Source organism: Microtus pennsylvanicus, chromosome 17, assembly GCF_037038515.1.
Source record: "Microtus pennsylvanicus isolate mMicPen1 chromosome 17, mMicPen1.hap1, whole genome shotgun sequence".
Classification (NCBI taxonomy): Eukaryota; Metazoa; Chordata; class Mammalia; order Rodentia; family Cricetidae; genus Microtus; species Microtus pennsylvanicus.
The window spans coordinates 23077678-23101157 of NC_134595.1; the positions used below are offsets into that span (position 1 = coordinate 23077678).

Consider the following 23480-nt stretch of genomic DNA (forward strand, 5'->3'; position numbering starts at 1 on the left):
TTGGTTCCAGTTCCCCACTCATGCAGATGACTCCTAATCACTGTTTTCTGTGAGTCTGCCCCTAAGTAAATAAACCTTTATTGTACTCCATTTCTGAGTTATTGTAGAACTCTTAGTATGCCTACACCTAACTCCATTTAAGTTATACAGATATGTGCACATATATGTGTGTGTGTGTACATATGTAGATATAACTTTTTAAAAGTAAACATAATGTCTTCCCAGGGCTTCTTCAAACATCCCTAGTGTCATTACCCCACCTCCTCCCGGATCTGTGTAAGAACCCCCCTCCCAGTTAAAGTCTCTCAACAGCTAATTAGTTTTAAATTAGATTACACGAGGAACTTTAACTCTGGCTTATTGCATTTCTGCTGTGTAGAAACACTGAACACAATGTCATATGCTTCAGTCACATTGTCACTTCCCTTCTGCCTCTATAGTCTGCCCATTTATACGACTGCTGAGCACACTGCTTTTCAATACAAGATGGCTATGATGCCCTCTTACACTTGTGAGTAGTTCAGAATGGACTAAATACCTCATTAAAATCAGGTCAGCAGGGTCTACCAACAGGGGACTTTAAGATTTAAGATACGGGGTTCCCAAGTGTGAAAGAATGAAAGATAAATAAGGAAGACGGACACCTCAGGATGACTTGATAATTCCTCAAGCTTGGCTTCTTCATCCCTTTCCTGGCTGGACAATTAACGCTGCAAAAACAAACATCTTCTAGTATTTGAAAATTCTCAAACTCCACATCTCCTGAGTCCTGTAAGAAACAGATATTTCATACAAGCTTCCATAAATAATCTAGAGTAACTATTTTGCTAGTACAAAAGAGACTCTCTGATAGTGTGTTTTTAAAAACAATTCTAGGATTCTTCAAAGCAATAAACTTACTAAGCAATACTATTGATTTTGGCAAATAAAAATTACAACTACTAAATAAAACAGAAAGATGAGGGCTAGCATACTTTCCTAGGTGGAAGACAGTAAACTGCTATGTGCATGGTCACTAACAAGTTTTATTAATTATTACTTAATATAAAATGTTATTGGGACTTTCTATTTTGAAACATAAAAGTAACAAAGAACACAAAGCACTTGACATCCAAGTCAATCTTATTCTACAAAGAATTTTAATTCATTCCACTTAAAAAATAAAAGTAGTATCCTCACCCCCCCAAAATGAGCACATTAACCACATATTCACAAACAGAAAACTAACATACATTCAATTGTTTACAAGATATATCACCATATAATCCATTTAATTCATTTACATTCAAATGAAGTATACGAACTTATTTAATTACATATAGTTTTAACTTTTGTATTTCATCCCCTTTAAAGCAACCAAGATAATATAATAACTATTCTCTACGAATCAGTTCATATAGGATGATTTAAGGTTAGAAGTTACTTTTGAAGAATTATAATAGCTCTATTTGTACAATAAGGGTGCAGTAGTTCTGAACATAAGCCTGGGGCTATAGCTTACTGCTTTATGTCATGTCACATCCAATTCCTGACTTTTATTTAGCAGGCTGCACTGTTCCATTTGTTAATAATTTCAAATGTTTCACACAATTATTTGTGCATAAAGGGGAAAAAGCACCAAGGATAGTGATTTCTTCGTTTTGTAAAAATATTAGATGAAATTTCAACAGTGATCTCCAAATCTCATCATTTGTAAATGACATTTACTTACTACAAATGCTCAATCTTTGAGTTTTCTTGGTGAAATCAACAAATACATTGAACATCAGATGGAAACACAACAAACATATCAGAGATGGCACTTAGTAACAGCTTAACATCAACAACTCCCATTTTCTATCTGAGTCCATAGAAAAACTCTGAAAATTAAGTGTAAGATTCATAAACTTACCAGTTACAGCTCATGAAAAAAAAAAAAAAACTTTAAAAATGCCTTTTTTGCTAATACAGAAAAAAAAAAAGGTTTTCCTGATGAACCAAGTACTCTTTATGGTAAAGAAATGTATAAAGAAAATATTTTTCTATGAATGAATTTGCAAATTTATGTGTATAAAGGTATAATTTTCCCACCTGTATTTGTAATATTTTAAATAATTTACAATACAAAATTCAAAGCAGAAATTGAAAAAATAATTCATGTTCTATATTCTCCAGTTAATAAATATTGCAGCATATGGTATAGTAACAACAACGAAAAAAATTCTAATGTAAATGGTCAACCAGATCTCTTTGGAAATGCACTTTAAGAAAAGTCATCAATGTGTGATCTTGCCTATCCAACCCTACTGAATGCAATCTTGTGGAGATGTAAGGATGTAGAGTCACCTGACCAGAGTGCACTTTGGTACCAGTCAGCCGGATTTTTGTGTCCTTTGTCTTTGCCATAGGCACATGGTAAGCATCACAGTGACAACAACAGCAGTTGTCATGTATTTTGTCACACACAGAAAGCTGACAGACATTATTTTAAACATTTCTAGATCCCACCAAAGCTCTTCATTGGAATAAAAACAGAGGGTCCTCTGGCTTTGGAGGTGTTTAAAGCAAATAGACAGGTATATAAAGTAAAGTCTGCTAACACACGGATCACTGGTTTTGAACAGCTTCATAAAGGCTTCTTACACATCTTTTGCGAAGCAACAAGTTCCTTTCTAAGTATATGGAACTTTCAATTCTGTTGCGACTTCATCTTTTCTTCCCAGTGCTTTTCTTGTGTTCCTGCCCTTCAGTTTTGCCAGTTAAGCTCTTCTTCCGAGTTGAGGTATGAGAAGCAACTGCTGTAGATGGTCCGCTGATTGCTGTACCAACAGAAGAAAGAGACAGTGAGATACACAAGTCATGAAGGATAAAATAATGCTGATGAGGATGGACTATTTTACTATAACTGTAAAAAATCATTATAAGCTTTCAATATAACATTTTAAGTTTTTAGAACTCAACACAAATATAGAAGAGTGAGACAAAAGACTATGTTCACAAAACCAACTTTTTAGTTCACTTTATACTCTTCATGGCAAACACTCAAATTCATCACAAGTACAATCCATTCTGCTAATCTTGTTTATACTGTGGCCAGGCTTTTCCCCATTTGCTCCAGATACAGAAATCCAACTGCCCATTAGAACTGTCTCTACTTATATCTGACAGGAATATAAAGCATGCTTAGCACTGAATTTCATTTCCCTACGGGTACCATATTTACTACACCTTCCATCTCATTACTGTGCGAGGCTGCAGAACTGGGAGGCAGAACTTGGGTCTTCCCAACATCAAAGCCAGGGCCAGTCACAGAGCTACCCCGAGTGCAGCCAGAGTCTGCTCCAGAGTCTGAGGCTTGTCAGGCTGACATTTGTTCATATGACAAGCACTCAGCCAAGACAAGAAGAACTCCTATAACAACAGTGTATAAAGACAGCAGAAAGCGACAGAATTGGATAGTTACTAGAGAAGAATCAACATGTTTTAGTTTGAAAACTGGTCTCAATATCCATCACATAACTTGGCTAGAAGTCCAGCATAAAAGCTTGTCTTATTAGCATGAAGAAGCACATGACAAGTATTGGGACAACTACAGCTGACAGAAAGGAAGAGACTATAATTCACACATGAACTATGATTAATCTATTGCATCCACAGAAAGCCTCAGGTAGAGCAGGCTACAAGAAAAGAACTGAATTTGTGAGCTCTCAGTCACTTCCAGGGACATAATTGTACAATCTGAGTTCAGCAAATTTAACTATTTACTTTTAAAATAATACAGTATTTTTTTTGGAGAAATATAACTGAAATACTAGAATCCAAAGTTTCTATAACATGTCATTTATAATGTCTATGATATAATTAAAGTTACTTAATATACTAAGATTAATGTATGGTATTATAAATATTTAACATAACAGGAAACAGAAAAACATTTCTTAAAAAGGAGAAAAGTGACACAGACTAATCAGGAGATGAATAACTTAAAAAACAATTTTTAGAGCAGCAACTTCATGCTCAGTGGTGAAATAAATCCTTATGCTTATAACAAATAAAACCTTGTAAAGTCTTGAAAGAAAACCTAAGATCAAATAGGATGCTCCAAATTAAAGCATGAAAATAAAATAACTGAAATAAAAATTGGTTGGATTTAATAGCAAATTGAAGCAAAAAAGAAAACAGCAATGAGGATTACACCAAAAATACAAAGAAAGGAAAAATGAAGACAAAGAGCAGAGGCAGACATAATCAGAGTACTGAAAGACACACACACAGATACACACACACACACACACAAACACACACACACAGAACGAGAACACTGGCACAGGCAGAGAAAACGGAAAGTGTTAACTAGCACGTCTTAGAGAAATACGTTCTTAGGGAACCAGAAATCAGTGGGTTGTCAAGGAAAAAGATCAATTCTATCCAAAACTGGATAGCAAAATTGCCTTACAAGAATAGGCAAAGACATTTTTCTGTTGTAATAAAAAGATGATGTTGCCAAAAGATCCAAAGTGTAAGAAATGGTGAAAGAGTTTTATGCTTAATGAAATGAGTGAGAAATACAGACTTCAATGACAGAATGACAACATCAGAGAGTGGCAAATGTGGAGAAGTATGGAGCTTTATCTCCCCACCCTGCTTCGTTTCTTTAAGATAAACTACTACTCCAGGGAAGTATCACAGCATTGCACTCTATTGTTTATACTGCATGTGGAGTTAACACACACACAGATATAACCACGTAGAAAGGACAGACGAAATAAAAGGCAAAAGAAAAATTGAAGGAAGCTGCAACCTTTCTATATAAACTCTGGATGGTACGCAATTAACTCCAAGTAGACCATGAAATGCTAAGATTATGTATTTAGAGAAAGCAATAAATAATGCAAAAAATTACAACAAAAAGCAACACAAATATTTAAGTGAAATTCTACAGATTACTCAATCAATTCAAAATAAAGCAGAAAACAATAAAAATAAGTATAAGGCTAATTAGTATATAAGGAACAGCAACATGTTCTGTAGTCCCAAGAGCAACTGAACCTTTTGGTCCCCTGATTACTGGCTAGGCTGACTGACTGACACCAAGACACCAATCACACCTCCTCCTCTGCTGGGTTTTTTTTTTTTTTTTTTTTTTTGCCATGGACATAAAAACAGCACTAATTTCTTAGTAAAAGAAACTATACAAATGTCAGTTTTGTATTGTATATTAAATACATCAAAATTATATTGACGACAACTGTGCAGTATTGGACATGAGCTTTATGGCCCTTATCTGACTGCAGAAGATTCAAATCTATTTAAAACCCCAACTGATTCACAAGGCAAGAGTACCAGGGGATCTGTTCATCTGGCAGAAATGGAGGTTAGCTATAGGAAAGCGGCAATAAAAGAAACTACCATTCGATGAATGTTTAAAATGTAGCCAAGTACTTCACACGTGTGTATTCACCTCTGATAATTCCATAAAGGAATCATTATCCAGATTTTCTTAGTGGAGACTAAGGATTAGTGTCAGGCAGGTCACAGAACTAACAAGTATATCCGTCTCACTCCAAACCATAAGTTCATACTAAAAAGAAAATCTAAAAATATTACAAACTTGAAAATAATCTCGACATCTCTGGCATGTGCTTTTATTGTGAAACCACAGAATAAACAGGTTTGCAGTACCCATCTGGGATAGGGAATAGGGAGAAAGATCATCAGACCAGAGAAGCAGAGTTAGCAAGCAGAGAAAAATAAGAAGATGGAGAAAGTCATTGGCAATCATGGTAGAAGGATCAGCATACAATCACACTAGCAAGCACTTAAAACAAAAATGCTGGCACAAGCATTCAATGTGGGCGTCACATCACCAGACTACAAATGGAAGATAAAAAGCACCAGGTAACATTTTGGTTTTTAAACATAAAATGATGATGCCTTAGGCCCAAGAGATACGGGAGGAAAACACGGAAGCAAAAGAGGAAAGGAAGATTACATAGATAAAAACACATATAAATGACATGTGCATTAGATTCTGAATTCGGCATCACTACTGGGAAGGCAGTAGGAAACGCTATGATTTTTACAGCATCAGGAAAAGGCACTGCCGCCACTGTTACTGCTGTGTGGAATCCAGAGTTCAAGGGCATCTCTAACCTGCTTTGCTGCTTGCTTTAGTGCTCTTTAAGGTAGCCGGTGGCGTTGGGAGGATCTTTGCAGGTGTATACGTATTTAATGAAACTTTTCTTCTCATTCCTGGGCTGGAACGTGAGGCCACAGAAGCTGAAAAGAAATAAAAATATAGTAACACTACAAAACCACTTTTTACTCTCATTTTTTACAATCTTGGGAGTTGAACCCAGAGCTTCATACACGGAAGTACTATAACACTAAGCCATATATCCCTAGCCTTCTTCTACTTTTTATTTTGAGATAGCCAAAGACGCTCAGTCAGGCTGACTCTCTACTCACTCTGCTACCCAGGCTGACCTTGAAATTGTAATCCTCCTGCCAGAGTCTCCTGAGAGGGTAGGATTACAGGCCTGTGCCACAAAACCCAACTACAAAAATTCTAATAATATGGTTTAGTGGGTAAAAATATGTCCAATAAGTAATAAATAAAGGTATATAATAGAAAAAACAAGGTTTCTGGTCAATTCAGCCAAGTCAGCTTTCTAATAAAAAGGCAGTTTTCTCAGAGCCTTAACTCAAATAAATGTTTATACTGCAAATACATATTTCAACAGTATACAGCGAAGAACCCCCACATCCCAAATCCACAGAGAAACATGCTACTTGCATCCTGCTCTAAGAGGCACTTAAAAAATGGCAGGGATTCATGGCTTAGTTTTATTGCCTGTAACAAACAGCAATTTTTAAGAAAAAATCCTAATGATAAGTGCAGACTTGGGATTATTTATATATATATGAGCATTTTCATCTACTGACATATCATAGTTATTAAACAGATAACTGTATGGTAAGCAGTTAAATAATTCAGGTTCTCTTTCTTTTTACACAGATGAGAGTTATCTTCCATGAAGGGAGGAGAATTTATCCATAGCCCAGCTTTCTATTCAACACGGGGGCACAGAACGGTGCAGCAAGAGCAGGTAAGGAGGTAACTTTTGGCTATGACGTCCTACGGGCAGATGCGACAGCGCACAGGCAGCACAGGGAGCTCACTTGCAGGCATTTCTAAGCTCTGGTGAGATACTGCTGTCGGTCGTCTTCAATCACAACGTTTGGATTTTGTTCTCAATGAAGAAAAGACTCCAGACAAACTAGATTACCAATTTATTCTTTGCTATAAACACCACAGAATCATTACAGTCCTGAGCTTACTGAGAATTAAACATAAACAACAAACTCACAGTATTCATACTAAGTATAAATTCTGTAACTGGTCTATAAAATATGAGATTCAGATTATTTCATAACTGGCACATTTTATTTAGTAATCCAAAAGAATTGGGGTGGGGTGTAACAAAGGCTTTAGCAGAGTTCGGGTTTAGTACTGTTTAACAACTGACTAGTTGATTTCCTTAACAATATCTACTAGGGTTTTTCCTTTGACAGGAAACTTTCCCCAAAGACCATGTTAAAAATAAAATGTATCAAAGCAGTTCTGCTGGATGAAAAGTCACAGAAAATAAGGTGCTCTAAACATTCAGCTTCCTTCTTAGTCATGGATTTTCAATGGTTCTTGGGAGTCTTGGTTATGGCCCAATGATCTACACTGCCCCCCCCCCCCACCATGTCTATCCAGTCCTTTGGACTACATTATGTGACATACCTTTTCATCCAGTTCTCTTAATAGCTAACAACATGAAATTTTTAAAAAATCTGAAAGTCTTGAGTAAAATCTCATGATACAGAGAAGAGCTCATGATACAGAACAAACAGGACAGGAATCTAAAATCACCTTACTAATGTCATAATAATTTACTCTAATGAACTGGATTCACTAACTATAAAAAAATGAAGCCATCACAAAATAAGAGTACTATGGAATCAATCTTAGGATTATCTTTCTCTCTAGCTATTACATTACATTTTTCCTAAGAACAAAGAGACATCATTCCTGTATGACTTCCAAGTCATTAACTGCAAGCTTTCTAAAATCAAATAGCATCAATAGATGCCGGAAGACCTTTTCACTTATGAGACTCATTCTATATTCTATAACTGAAGAGTTGAAAACCTCAGCCCAGGGGAGCAGTGAAACATGAAGTTTAGGGGGAAAACAGTACACAATAATAGAGCCTATTTGGATTATCTATTCTGGGGTCTTTGATGGAATTGAAGAGAGATAGTTATAGTTTTAACTATAACTTTAGTTATGATAAAAGATAAATTAGATATAAAATTTTAGAGTCACAAAGAAATACTGTAACTGTAATTCTTGCTTGATTTAGACAGAAAAGGGGAGATAAATGAAATTCCCCTCTGTATGCTATGAATATGTTTTATTACCACTGGTTAATATAGAAGCTGCTTCTATATATTTCTATATATTTGGTCTATAGCAGAGCAGAAGAGACCTAGGCAAAAAAACTAAACTGAATGCAGGGAGAAAGAAGCGGACTCAGGTAGATGTCATATAGCTGCCTAAGGAAAAAGATGCTGGAACCTTACTTGTAGGTCATAGCCTTGTGGCGATAGATAGATTAATAAAAATGGATTAATTTAAAATGTAAGGGCTAGCTAGAAATACTCTTCAGCTGTTAGCCAAACAGTGCGGTAATTAATATAATTTCTGTGTGATAATTCTGCTCTGGGTGGCCAGGAAACCAGCGTGCAGTCTCCTTTTACAGGGAACAGCACTGTGCATTTTATTAAATTGTAGATAACAAAAATGAGACTATCTTCATTTTCCTGACTCATTCTTATTTATAATTTACTTTACTTGGAGTTTATGGATGCTTAGAATTGGACAATTCATATAGAAGATCTGAAATTAAAGTCTGCTTTCCAAAGGCAGCTCCAAAGTGAAATACTTTAGAAACATCCTCATTATCACTACTGACTGACAGCTGGCCTATACTACCGGAAGCAGAAGAAATGGCAAAGGGTATAATCACTTTGAAGGATGGAGGAACATCATTAGGACAGATTAAACTATGAACAGTACTCCTCAAATATACAATGTGATAGCCCAGGAAAGGGGAGAGACATTAAGACTGGAAAGTGCTATTAATTCTAAGAACTTCAATGTCCATCATTTTATGCTCAGGCAAAAAAATATTTACAGCGTATTAGAAAAGAGGATAATATGCAACGAAAGTTTGTGGTTTTCTAAGATGTAACTAGAATAGTTCTCTCCTCAAATTAATGCTTTCCAAACTGGAAATTTCAACATTCTGAGGGATGCGCTGAGCTAAAAATGGCAAGTGCCACCTGATGTTTAATCTTTGCAAAAAAGAAAGAAAAAAATTGTTCTAATAACAAAAAATGCTGCAGAAAACCTGGGTTGTTTATAAAATTTGAACCTTTTACACATCAATGTATCTCTAGGTTCAGGGAGAACAAAGTCAATTCCAAACTTACATAGCGAGGAACTCTCTTAATCCACACGAATGCATTCTTCACACTTTTTTTTTATTTTTTAGGCAGGATTTCTCTGTAACTTTGGTGCCTACCCTGGAACTAGCTCTTATAGACCAGGCTGGTATCGAAATCACAGAGATGGTCTCCCTCTGCCTCCCAAGTGTTAGGACTAAAGGCATGTGCCACTGTGGCCTGGCTCAGACTTTTTTTTTTTTTAAAGAAATACAGTTTAAAAGCCTTTTGTTTTAATTTGATATCTTTGATAAAACACCTTTCTAAAGCTGAATGTGGTGGCACAACATTTATAATCTCAGGTTCTGGGAAGCAGAGCAAGGAGGATCACTGTGAATTGGGGAAAGAAACCCTGTCTCAAAAAATGAAACAAAACAACAGTTACCCTCTCTTAAAATCCTATCACAATTATCATTGAATTTGCATTGCTAAAATTTGGGTTATATGTAGGTAATATCTATTGTCCAATAATAAAATATAGCAAAGGTAAATTCCATACATATTTCAGGGACCTTGCGTAGAACTTCAGTTGATGGAGAAGCAATGGAAGCCAAAAAGTCATCCACTTGCTTTAAAAACAGGGCGTTGTGAAGAGTCTCCAGAGGACAGATAGACGGTACCATGGAATACAGCTCAAAGCCTGAAAGAGAAGAAACAAACAATGGCACAGTAAGGTTGGCTATTTCAAAACTCAATCATTGGAAAGCAAGGCAACTTACTCAGGACTGGAAAGTTCAGGTTTTTTACATGCAAACACACAAGATTTTTCAAGTCATGACACCAGATGCTATGCAACATGGAACCAAAACAAGATACAACCATGATCACTTTAAATGTCATCAGACAGTACAGCATGCACACAATGCTCCAATGTCACAAAAAACCTAAGTACAGGAAGGAGAAAGCCTGGGATGTAGGGGAGATAAATGTTCACGTTTTCATCTTTCAATGTCAGATCTATTTAACAGATGAACAAGCTGATGCTATATTTCCCTTAGACCAAGATGTTACAGTATCTTGATAATATGTACTTCAACAATTAAATAATAAAGAAGGGAAATTCAGACACAAATTTTAGGAGTTAATTAGGTAGCTAATTGTGAAGCACAAATTGTAATTTTTCTCTAAGGCCATTAACACCCTAATGTGGTCCTTGGGCAACACTTCCTCAATCAGGCTGGTCTTAAAATTCTTAAACAATCCTTTACTGAACGGCAATAATTTCATTTTTTGAAATCCCTGGTTGAGCAAAGTTAGACCAAGTAAAAAGCAAATAAACTGCAAATATATTCATGTTTAACCATTGCACAGGCATACAAGATTTTCATGATGAATCATGCAGCAATATGTTAATATAATCAATAACACAAAAGCACTTATACACACAAATTACTTTCCTAAAACAAAAAAACTAGTTCCTGAATTAAATAATAAAATTATCTATTTAAACTTTATTTAACTGAATGGCTTTAAAAGCTACTGCCATATACTTTAAAAATAACCAGTGCTTCCCAAAATTCAAGTTAAGTCTTCTCAAAGAATATCCCCAACACTCAAATTTACATAAAAATAGATTATTATTAGTTAAAAAATAAGTCATCTAAACTCAGACTGCAAACTAGGCTCTTCTCCATAGACATATGATCATTTATGCGATTGCATGCTATTGGATTTCTTTACAATTTGGGAGGAACTCAAGAATTGCTGGAATTCTCAGTTGGAACGGGGAACATTTTAAAAAGGGAATTGAATATTGTTATGAAAATAACCAAAGGATTAATAAAATTAATGCTAGATTTCCAGGTGCAAACCAAAGCATGACAGACCATTTCATGTAATGTTAGACAAAACAAAACCAACGATAAAATGGCACAGCAGCAGCTAAAGCACCTCACTCAGTTCCCACTGAGGAACGAAGCTTTACAACTCCCTTTCTTCTTAAGTACAAGTGGTTCATGCAAACAAGCACAAATCCTTTCTTTGCAGTTCTCTAGACAATATGCTTTTCTCCTTTCTCAGGGTGCTCAGCTGTCTTTTGTGAGAGCTCCTTTCATTTGCCTGCTGAATTTCAAAACAGCAAAGGACGTCTGATCAAATTGCTCTAGACTACACTCTTGCCATTCATCTCAAACAGCTCTTAATGTACAATGAAAGGGTTAGTGCCGCAGTCTCAAAAGCCACCCTGCTGCCATGTTTGGAAGCTACGAAAACATACCACTGGAGCCTAGAAATTGCACAGAGGAAGCAGAGCAGCACCCACTGAGGGATAGGGATTCTGCACAGAGGCCCAGAAAGTAAGGTTAACACTGCCAGAAGACACTTGTGCACCATGTTCCTTAGCTAAAGATGGAGGGAGGGAAGTCCAGGATGTGGGTTATAGACAGAAATAACATGAAAGTCATGGGAAATAAAAAGTGAAAACGTCACATGACAATTCACAGGATAGATAAGACAGAACAGCATTAAAGAAGAAGAAATATTGAAAACCCCAAAGGAATATTTCTAGAATTGAAAGGAATATACTTCTATGCAATAAGCTGCATAATGTAGACAAGCCACATTTAAAAGAAAAAGCCTAAACCAAAAGAATACAAAATTACTCTTATTTTCAATTAAATTTAAGTACTACTTTTACCTTTAGTTAAACATAGAATTTTCCCAGAAAACCCAGAGCTTGCTGTGAAAACAAAGGCATTCATACAAAAGATGATAGCTCCTGTAGTGGTTTCTGTGAGATGCTTTTCTTCTAGGACTTACTAAGCATATGCTACCTTTAGAAATTGCAACTGTTATCAAATCAGATTTTTTTTCCCAAAAAGTAACATTTAAACAGCTACACTGAAGCAAAGCATATTAAGCTATTTGGTTAAATTTTCACTTGAGGATGAGTTCTTCTTAACTTTGTCAAAGAAGTATTAAGCCAGCTGTTATGTAGAAGTGTTAAACCTTCCAAATGGAGATCATAACTGTGTGTTGATTCTTAGGCTTCTTAAAAGTCCGTTTTTGAAAGACTTATTTGCAGTTAAAAAAAAAAAAAACAAAGTTCCAGGGATAAAAGTAACTTCACTACAAGTGAAAGCAAAGTCTATGTGGGATTTGAAAGCAAACAGAAAGCCAGGTATGATGTCTTTTGTCTGTAATCCAAGCTCTCGAGAGGGTTGACGCAAGATGACTGACTGCAAGGTTGAATTCAAGCTGGTCTACACAGTGAGCTCTATGCTAGCCTGACTACAATAGCAGGCTCCACCTCAAGCAAAACAAAACATTCCCAAAACACAACCAATCAGTAACTATTCTGCCTGGATCGACATCAAGTTCTTAGCAAAAACCTAAAACATCACAACTCAATTCATAACAGAAGTCACGGACACGCTCCTATCCAGCGTCACTATAATGGAACCTGATTCTTTTAACTTTAGTTTTCTTTCGACCAGGATGTTTCCAAATGTTCAGAAAAGGCAAAGGCACCAAAAGGCGAAGACTACTGGATAACAGTAAACCATAGGTATAGCCACCCAAGGACAGGTTGATCCTGGACCGTCTCCGGAGCCGTCCACACTTCATCGAGTTCTGTTCAGACAGAGAGCCAGCCGTCTACTGCAGTGTCCCTCGCGGCAGCTGGCTCCCAAGACCTTTACAGAGACATGTCTCACTGGGCTCTTTGACATGGGTTGCTTTGGATTTTGTTGAATAACTCAATAAAACAATGTGATCAGAAAAATAATTAGAAAAAAAAATGTTAAGAATTAAGAAGAAATTTAGGAATAGTAATTGTATCTTTAAAAATTATATAAACTGATCACTTAAGAAATTAGAATTTCCAGGTGTTAATTCAGAATTAAGGCTCATCATTACTGTGGCCATTGGACAATTTCATGAGTGATGCTCAATTATTGTGGAAATCACAACAGAAAAGAGAAGAAGACAGTATCAGTGGTTTGGTAAGTAAGTTGGGATCGTATGCCAACTGAAATGAAAGACGGATAAATACACGATACTGTGTATCCCACATTTTAAAATAAAAGAAAAAATTAAAAAGGGATGAAGCAGGGAGTATCTTTTAAAATAAAAAGCAAACGTACCATTGGTTGGGTGTCGAGCAAATGAGATAGAAAACCTTTTAACAGCAGACCCGCGTGTGGCGTCTGAGAAAGAGAAAAACAGGTCCCTGAAGTTCATAGCTGCCAAAAGAAGAACACTTAAAACAGAGGGAACAACAAACACGGGAGGAGGTCAGAACTGGATGACATGCAGAGGGAAGAATGAGAAAGCCGAAGACTGGTTAGAAGCAGTAACTGGCTTGATGGTACAGGCAAAATGTTTAATGAAATCCACAAAAGAAAGAAAAGCAAGATGACCTGGCAATTCCAGTAAATCCATGTTTTACTATTTGTACAGATAAGAGCAAACGTTTTAAACAGTGCTGATCCTGCAAGAGCTGAAAACATCCCTCCTATCACAAGGGACAAATTTTCACGAGTCTCAGAGACATTCTGAATATCAGAATGTTAAAACTGAAGTCATATTAACAGGGAACTTAAAAATAGCCCGTTCTACTTATTTTTATAAAAATGATGGCCAATATATTTTCTCTCACAAATAGACATTCTATTCTATTCTATGCTAAATAGTTTGTTCATATTAATAAATAAAATGAGTGTTAAGTATAAATTTTAAATGTTAAGGGAAATTTGTTCTTTATAATCTAGGTTCTCATTCAGCTAAAATAATGATGAAGTTATAAAATTTTCTATTTTAACAGACCATTTATTGTGCATGTAGTCTAAATCTGTTATTGACTATCAGAACCTAGACCCCAGATGTGGACCCCAGAGAGCACTGAGGGTTATGTGGGAAAAAGTAGCTAGGGCTCCACTGCAGTCTGTGGCCTTAGACTTGCTTTGGAGAAACACTGCTCATGAGTGTGTGCATGAGTGTAGGTATAAATCTGTGTGTGCGTGTGTGCACATACCATCTATGCAGCCAGAAGAGGTCAGCTTTTTACGATGAGAACGAGCATAATCCTGTAGGTTAGGTGCACTTGAAGAACCCCCGAGCACTGAGGTGCTAAACAGGCCCGCACAGTGAGACCCTGATGGGAGTTAGAGAAGATACATACAACAACGGGTGTTCTTCCATTCACATTGGGAATGCATGCAGCATGCAATCAACATGGCTCTTACCAATGCACAGACAGCCTTTGGCAGTGCCTTGAACAGATTCGCAATATGCTTGCAATAGTCTAGTGATACCTATTTGAATTCAGTGCTTCTAAAGGCCACTATTATTCATCACAAACACAAATGGAGTAATTTAGTATTGGGTAAAATGCCTTCTTTGAAAAATAAGCCAACAAAATAATCAAACATATACATGCTAAAAGTACTAAAAATACCACCATGAAAATTAATTTCAGAACAGAATAGAGTCTTATCGCAAATATGTGAGAGGAAATTTTATATATCATATATATTATTTATGTGTATATAGTTGAGCAAAAATTAAGTCACATTAGGTACTTTATAATATATACCTTAAAATGATAATTTTTCCTGATGCCCCTGAATTAAGAATTATCATACTTTCTTATGAAAAAAGGATATTTATTAATGAAAACAGACAAAAGGTATTCCTTTTCAGGCATTTAACAAGTAAGTGACTTAACATAGTAAGCTTTTTTTAAAAAAATATTTATTTATTATGTATACAATATTCTGTCTGTGTGTATGCCTGCAGGCCAGAAGAGGGCACCAGACCCCATTACAGATGGTTGTGAGCCACCATGTGGTTGCTGGGAATTGAACTCAGGACCTTTGGTAGAGAAGGCAATGCTCTTAACCTCTGAGCCATCTCTCCAGCCCCATAGTAAGCTTTTAATAAAAAAAAAATGCCATCAAAAAATAAAACACAGCCAGTATAAATCAATGCTTTATTTGTAGCAAGTCTTCCCACTTAAAAATGTTCACCAATGAGAAAAGTATAAATAATATCTGTAAAATATATAATATGATCAGTCAATGAAAGAGAGCAATGTATGATCACATAAAGATACCACAGGAAGACCAAAAGCTCAGGATAGCTCGAGGAAGTAAACTAAAGAAAGAGCTCAGGTTTATAGGCACCAACACAGTTCAGATTCTCCAGACTTTAACACATTATGGTAACTATTTATGTTTTGGGTCAAGCGTATTTAGACAGGCAGGTGCAGAAGATAATATGCCATTGCTCCCCTCTGTCTGCAATGAGCATGAGGTCAGTGGTGGAGAGGAGTTCGGCAGTTCTGCTCTGAATATTCCCGAGGAAGCGGATGTTTACAGTTCAGCCAAGGGCAGGGCGGCCTGTATGGGAGCTTCACTCTAATAGTCTCCAAAGAGCTACTCTTGATGAGAACCAGCTCACCCAGAGAGGGTATTTAAAGGTCTTTTTACTTTACTTGCTCCTTTATCTTTTTATTTTCTTTTTTATTTGTACCTGAAACCATCATCTTTTGGTATATTCACTGGTAATCACCAGCTGATACTTTTGCACTTTCTTTTGGAATGTGTTCCAAATTCATTTTAAGTTAGTGAATATTATTTCTACAAAGTAAGGGCTTTCATGGCAGCATCCATTCACAGACCTGAAGCTAGTGCCACCACCGCTCTGGGTAGTACTCACGTGAACGTCAGGTTAGCAAGAGACACTGCCCGCCAGTGTTTCCTCTGCCACATTTAAAACAGCTATATTATGTTATTAGTTTGACATTTGTAGCTGGGTAAGGTGGGGCCTGTCTTTAATCCCAGCTACAGAGACAGGTAGATTCCTGTAAATTTGAGGCAAGCCTACTGTAAATATCAAGTTCCAGGACAGCCAGGAATACATAGAGAGACAAGTTCCAAAATAAATAAATAAATAAATCTCTTATTATTAAATTTACTTATTTTTTTAATACAGTGGTACCTTTTCCTCCTTACCTGACTACCGGGTTTGTTTTACGGTACCAAGTATAGAAGAAGGAACCACATACATGCTGGGCAACTGCTTGGCCACTGACCTATAAGCCCAGCCCTCTTATGACTACCAATCTCTGAAATAAAGTTTTCTTCATAAATTTAAGCATTAAAAGTCTCGTGTCTATAATCCTAGCAGGTTTCCATACGTTCAAGGACAAGCGGGACTCTAGAAATCTTACAGTAGCATCCCTCCCTCAAAAGAAAGGATGGGAAAAACAAACAAACAAAAACCCAACACTGGCACTTGGTCACCACAGAGCAGTCATTCAAAGGGTTAGACAGCAACTTCTCGTGGGAAGAACATCATATCTTCCTTGTGAGTTCTATAATCCAACAATTATGAACTCGTGCACATTAAATACAAACTAAAGCATAGCATTTGGTCATGATTTTCCCACCTTAGCGTCCTATACGTGTGCCTAACAGTGAGAGAGTTTCAGGAGGGTACAGAGCACAGTTCCCTTTGCACCACATACCTACAGTAGGGCTCTGCTTCTGTTCCACAAGAGTTCGTGGTGTTCGAAGATAGTTGGCATTTTCAGAAACAACCTGCGTAGAGCAAATAAAGAGTGAAATATGCCAACAAAATGAATTTAAAAATCCATTTTATATGCAGCCTGTTCCAGACAGACAAAGGTTAATAAGCTGTATGATAAATATTAGTAGAAATATTTAAAACATGAAAGATCATGCAAGATCCCTTCTGAAGGGAGTCCAGTTTCATGAGGTCCTTGCAATGAAGTGGTGTGAAGCAGGCATTCAGAATGGAACACGACAGATGAAAGGAAGCGATCCACAGATTGATGGAATTTCACTTTCTCTTAAGAGAAGCCCACTGCCCACTGTTAAACAGCTCCTGTATTTAGAGGAAAACAACCACAAACCAGAGAGATGCCAGACAGACACTGTTGAAATCACCATACAATTTCTGATCCATGCATGGGCTTTATCAGAGTAACCTTTAAATAGTCAGCCTTAGTGGATACCGTAATCCCTTTTCCTATAATCCAATGCATTACGTTTCCAAGAGGAAATAGCTGAAATAATCAGAAGTCATGTGACGGCAGACCTTCCATTGTAAAATCAGTGTTTTAGTTTCAAATGTCATCAAAGAAAGTCCTTCTGACGTTACTTTCATGGGAACCACATTTACAAATTCATACATGCCTGCTGTTGTGTTTGGGAAACACACTGTATACTTCAAGTTATGTACTTCCAGATAAGGGAGTCATAGAGACCAATCAATATCAGATATCTGCCGCTAATTAAGACCAGGCCACATAATTTTTGATGTTTTTAAAATTTTCACAATCACAATAATTCTAAATGGAATGAAGTGATAATGAGGGGGTATCAAATATTCTTACCATCAAATTGTATTAATTTTGTTTCTTGAAGTTTACAGGACAACTATGGTCAAAGAAAGATTTCTTTCTTTTCTAAATCATTTTTTTATTAGCATGGTTAAAAATCCAGGAGAATTAGGATTTTTAAATCTCCTGTGTATTTAAAAGTTTGCCAGTAAAAACACTAAATGCACTCAACCTAAGTGGTTTCCTTCCATCAAATGTTGCCCCATATTGGAAGTACTTTTAAGTGAACTCAAATTTAAGACAGAAGGATTTCCTCTATGTAAGCAAGGGATTAGATGTCCTCAGAAATAGCTGTTTGTTGCTCTGAATGCAGGAATGGAAAATGTTTAATGAAATAAAGTTTAAAAACCTGTTGCCATGAGCCAAAAATACTGGATGTGAAAGCCAATGATTTGGGGGAGACAGGGGAAGAGGTGATTTGTTCCCCTGATCTGCGTCTTCGACGCCCAGTACCCACACCACTGGTATAATGCAGCCAGGTACCAGTACCCTCTGGGCTAGACACACTCAGGGGGCTCTCTTCCTGGAAGTAAGAAAAAGGGCAAAAAAGAAAAAAAAAAAAAAGACAAAAAAAAAAAGCAGAGCATGCAAAGTTAGATACATTAGAGCCAAATGATCAGGAAGAAAAAAAATACAGTTTATTTGCATTTGCTAATCAGTTTTTCCCCTCAAAGCCAAATTATTACTTGTTTGTGAGCCAAATATTTAAATCCCTAAGAAATTCTAGAATCAGCAAATAGCACCAACAACCATGGAAAGATTGCAAGCTATATTGTCTACTAGCTGCTCTTCTCCCTGAAATCTAAAAAGTCAGTGTTGCTTTTGAGTGGAAATTATTTAAATATAAAAGGTATTTTGATTTATTTTAGATATTAGATATTAAAAAGATTTTGTGCTAATTTTAGTTGGATTTTTCCATCTAAAGCACCAAGGGGTAAAATGAATCGATGTGTCACTTAGAAAAGGAGATGAGTCGGCCATAGGTGTAAAATTCAGAGGGGTAAGATGGATAGAGATCTCAAGTTCCAGTGTCTGTGCTCCGTGGCCAGCCTTTCTGGGAGAGTCGGGAAGCTCAGGAGACCAAGCCTACGGCCGACTCCCTCACTAGGCACACTGTCCAGCTCTTGTGCCTTTTGGAAAAACAAGCTTCTGACATCCAGGGAGATAGAGGAGGCTGGAAAAAGTCTCCAAGTTTTTAATTGAATAATTTATCGTATGAAAATAAGAGTTTGGCACAACATAGAAGTAATCTCTTCAAAGTAACTATTTAAACATTCACAAGAAAATGTTTTAAAAATGTGTACTGAGTTTTAAGAACTAACCACAGCAGTAGTTCTATTGACTTATACTAGTGATATACAGATCTTTTGGAGGGCAGAGGAAAAAGTATAATTGTGAAATTTTAAAGAATTTGATTGTCTGAAAATTGTTTGTTCATTAGTATCAAAAGCACTGCCTTCACACAAATGGTGGTTTAAGTTCTATTAGTTTAGGTAATTTCTATTTTGGGGTGGTTTTTTTTTCTATGGTTAAAATATCTGGACAAAGTTTCATATATTCCAGTTTTTTATTGAATTTTAGTAGAACAAATGATCAAAAGTAGTTAATGTCCCTCTTCTTTTTAAATTAACCTTTTGTAATTAAGTTAAAATAGCATATTAAAGAAACACTAGCACAATTTCTTTATAAAGTTATGATGATAAACTTCATGAAGAGTTTCCCCCAACATATAAATGTCAATTATTTAAAAATTCAGAACACTTATATTATTATTATAAATGGGGGGAGTGGAAATTACCACAATTCTTTTTGTCCCTTACATTATAGTCAAGTGCTTGATAATGTTAAACATAATTCTACATCTTTTGACATATAAACATCAACAGAAAGTATCTAAATTAAGAGTTATTGGTCTTTCTCCTAGGAGCTTGACTTTTTACTTCCTATGAAGAGATTTAGAAAAATTAAGCACTGGCCTCAAACAATACTAGGAAGATCGTAGACAAACTAGGTAACTCAAAGTTTAAAGTACAAAATACTTATAGATAGTAAAAGTTAATTTAAGCTTCATCCTAACTCTCAACTTTACTTTTATGCTGTTTAAATATTATTCCATAACTGAACATAATTGGTTTTACTTAATTATAGATCTTAATAGAGAATTAAAATTTTTCATCACTATATCATCAAGCTTTCAAATTCCTATGTATATTTCTGCCACCAGGCTAATAAAACCTACAGTGTTACTATTATCAGGTATCATTTAAGCATCTCCGGGATTCTTACTTCCTTTTATCAAAAAACATTGCTGAAACATTAGGCTTTTAGCAAGTTATTTCCTGAAGAATAGCTAAAGTGACAGAAGAAAACTAGATGAGCCAATTCAACTCTTAATCAGCCTCAATCCCAGCTTCGGTAAGCGCTGCCAGGAGAGCCATGCAAACTCTAGTCCTGACACTGATCTCTCGGGTTTCCTTTGCTCATTTGTTCTGCAGAGTGCAAGCCAGACTGGCCTCAGCTTCATTAAGAAGTCAAGGGTGACTTTGAATTCCTGATCTTCCTGCCTTTACCTCCAGAATGCTATGACCATAGGTACCTGCTACTAGGCCTGGTCGATTCTGTATGTTTTTAATAGCATCTCTTTCTTTTGTTAATATTTGTTTGAAAAAGATAGATAATGTTGATAATTAAAAATTTGTCAGGGTTCCTAGCAGTAAAATTAAAGCTGTATTTTCTTTCCAGTTTTAATTAATATGTAGTTAGCTTCCTCTAAACAAAGCACTCTTCGTGGATACTCACTTCATTTGTAGGCACCTTCCGAGACCTTGGAAGTGGTGACTTCCGGTGTATATGAATTGGCTCTGATACCAAGGGCTTAAACAATATTACAGCTCGATCGACTTCATCTCTTTTAGAAGTATGAGCTTCATCATCATCAGGTTTAAGAGCCCTTCTGCCTTCATTCTATGAGAAAAGAATACACAGTACTTAAAATTCAGATTAAAACAACTCTCCTGAGTCAGGTGCGATGGTACATCCCAGTAATCCCAGAACTCTGGAATCAAGAATTTGAGTCCACAGAGTAAGAAGACCTCATTAACTCTCCCAAACAAACTCTGAACACCAATAAAATGCTTCTGATAAATCTAACAACCAACTAGAATAGTTATAACATAAAAGTGTTTCCTCAAGTGAATTGATATTAATGTAATTCTTAGGACATCTTAGTGTGCCAGGTACTGTGAAAGACAAGTAAGTTCTGTGGGAGAGTTAAGCCTAAAATCATAACTATAACCATAGAAAACCTAGTCTTTATCCAAAGTTCATCAAACAAGCAAACAGATAAACAATACAGTCAAATGACAATGAAAAATGGACTACAAATTTAAAAAATTCCTGTATTTAAATTCTACAGTAAATACAGTGTGCTAGGAACTCTGATAAATGAGACACAGTCCCAGGTTGTAAGAATCTTACAGTATAGGAAACAGACAAGTTAAAACTTATACCAGTATCTACCTGGAGTAGAAAGAGGAAACTAGGTCATAGACATTCAGCAAAACACAGGTTTTAAAGCAAGAAGAACAAAAAAGCCAGGGGACTTCACCAAAAACGATCATTAAGCTGCAATAATTAAGACTGATGCTGATAGAGACAAAAAGGTCAAAGGAATAATAGTAAATTAAGAGTTCAAAAATTAACTCACTAAAATAAGAATGTGTTCAGAATATCAGAAGTGGTAGTGCAGACAGTTGGAAAACATTCTTCAATATATAATTTTTTTTTTGTTTTTGTTTTTGGTTTTTGAGACAGGGTTTCTCTGTGGTTTTGGAGCCTGTCCTGGAACTAGCTCTTGTCGTTATTTACACAGGAAAACAAGAAAAGTCCCTGGATTTCATATCACACATATCATATCAAAGAAAAAAAAATTAATGTCATTAAAGAAATATGGAAAAAAATACAATACCAAATTTAAAAAAGTATCAGGAAAGATTAAAGAAAAATAATATAGCACAATCTGCCTAGGAAGTTAAGCTGCAACACAAAGGTACTATGCTAAGGAAATATACATATACATTACAATTGAACATTATTGTGATACAATTACTACTCTAAAGCACTAACACTCTAAGTGTAAATAAATATTGACTATATATAAACAATAATGGCTGTGGAGTATGTCGTAGATCCAAAAAATATGTAACAAACAGAATATAAAAAACGAGATAGAGAATTTAAAAAAATTAAAGTATCTCAAGACACACTACATTTTCTACTAAGTCATGTTATTAACCTCATGTTAACCATTAAAAAATAATAGTGTAAAATAAAGATGTCCCATGTATGAAAATTTCAAAGAAGGCAGCGAGAGGGGAAGGACTATAAAACACATAGAACAAAGAAAAAAACAGTACGATGGTTTAATATTCCAAAATAAATTGCAAATAAATCATATTTTATTTATTACACGTTATAATTAAAAGACAAAGACTGTGAGACTAGATAAAAAAACAAAAATACATCCTATTTAAAAAGAAACACATTTTAAACATATGAATCCAGACAGGTTGAAAGAAATGAGTTGAAAAATTATACAAGAGAGACATCACTCAACCATTCTCAGCTATGTCACTGAGCAAGTCCTAACAAGGACTGACATGGCAGGAGCCACTTCATGTAATTAGTCAGAGACTCTTACACGCATCTAAGCGGAACTGAACATGGTGACTGAAATGATTTTATATTATGTGGTTCAAATGTGGAAGCTGAGAATGGCGTAGAAACCAAGAACAAAAACATTAGATATAAAAAGGGACCTTTCATCATGAGAAAATAGCTCATTTATAAGGAAGATGGTAAAAATATGATTAGAAACAGACACATATACACTTGAGAAAACCAGCAAGGAAGTGGCAATAATATGCATACCAGATTATTTTTGATTGATAGCTAGCTACTGGTGCTCTCTGGCTACACTTTACAGTTATGGTAAATTATGAATATATCGGCTTCAGTTAGGACTAAACACCTATTTTTATTAAATACGACCATGTGGGTAGAGAGTTATTCAATAGTTACCCAGCCAATTTCTTCATTAGAAGGAAGCAAAAAGATATCCTGTCAGGTGACTATAGCAAAAAAAGTCAAGTACAGGCTTAATTTTTCTATGTATTTGCTTGTTTGATATTACTTCCCCATCAATGTATGGACAAGACAGGTCCAAAAACATTAAAGACAAAACACTCAAATCATTCTCTGACAACTTGCCTTTAAGCCAGTGGCTCCTAGGAAAGGCCCAGTATACTTTCGACATGGTTGGAATTATATCTTATGTCTCAAGTCCAGAAACCAAGGAAAAGAGTAAACTGGCGAATAAAATACGTTCACATAATGCAGCTAATATGATAATTTAGTTAACAGTAAATTTATAGCTTCATGTAAAATATGAGAAACAGGGAACTTCAAAAGGATGGTCTGACTTTGGATCAACTTGAGTGGGACACAGGACAAAGGAAATGGAAGCAGAAGGATGGAGACGGTACAACAGCAAGTGAAGCTCAAGACGCGCGGATGCAGA

At 35.9% G+C, this 23480-nt stretch overlaps 1 protein-coding gene across 22 annotated transcripts in view; it reads right to left on the minus strand.

Annotated features, from left to right (window-relative positions):
* Positions 1-1007: 1007 nt before the first annotated feature.
* The window catches only part of Ppip5k2 (diphosphoinositol pentakisphosphate kinase 2), a 59032-nt gene continuing 36559 nt past the window's right edge, over positions 1008-23480 (minus strand). For 3 of the 22 annotated variants that reach the window (XM_075951675.1, XM_075951673.1, XM_075951674.1), the window contains exons 24-31: positions 20702-20866; positions 18252-18425; positions 17006-17078; positions 14510-14629; positions 13620-13718; positions 10037-10177; positions 6133-6258; positions 1111-2798 (exon numbers count right to left, since the gene is read on the minus strand). In XM_075951675.1, coding sequence (XP_075807790.1) covers positions 2686-2798; positions 6133-6258; positions 10037-10177; positions 13620-13718; positions 14510-14629; positions 17006-17078; positions 18252-18425; positions 20702-20866 — 1011 coding nt within the window. In that variant the 3' untranslated portion in view covers positions 1111-2685. Of the gene's footprint in view, positions 2799-6132; positions 6259-10036; positions 10178-13619; positions 13719-14509; positions 14630-17005; positions 17079-18251; positions 18426-20701; positions 20867-23480 lie in introns of all 22 variants that reach the window. The other 19 variants (XM_075951687.1, XM_075951688.1, XM_075951686.1 and 16 more) reach the window with 13 other exon arrangements.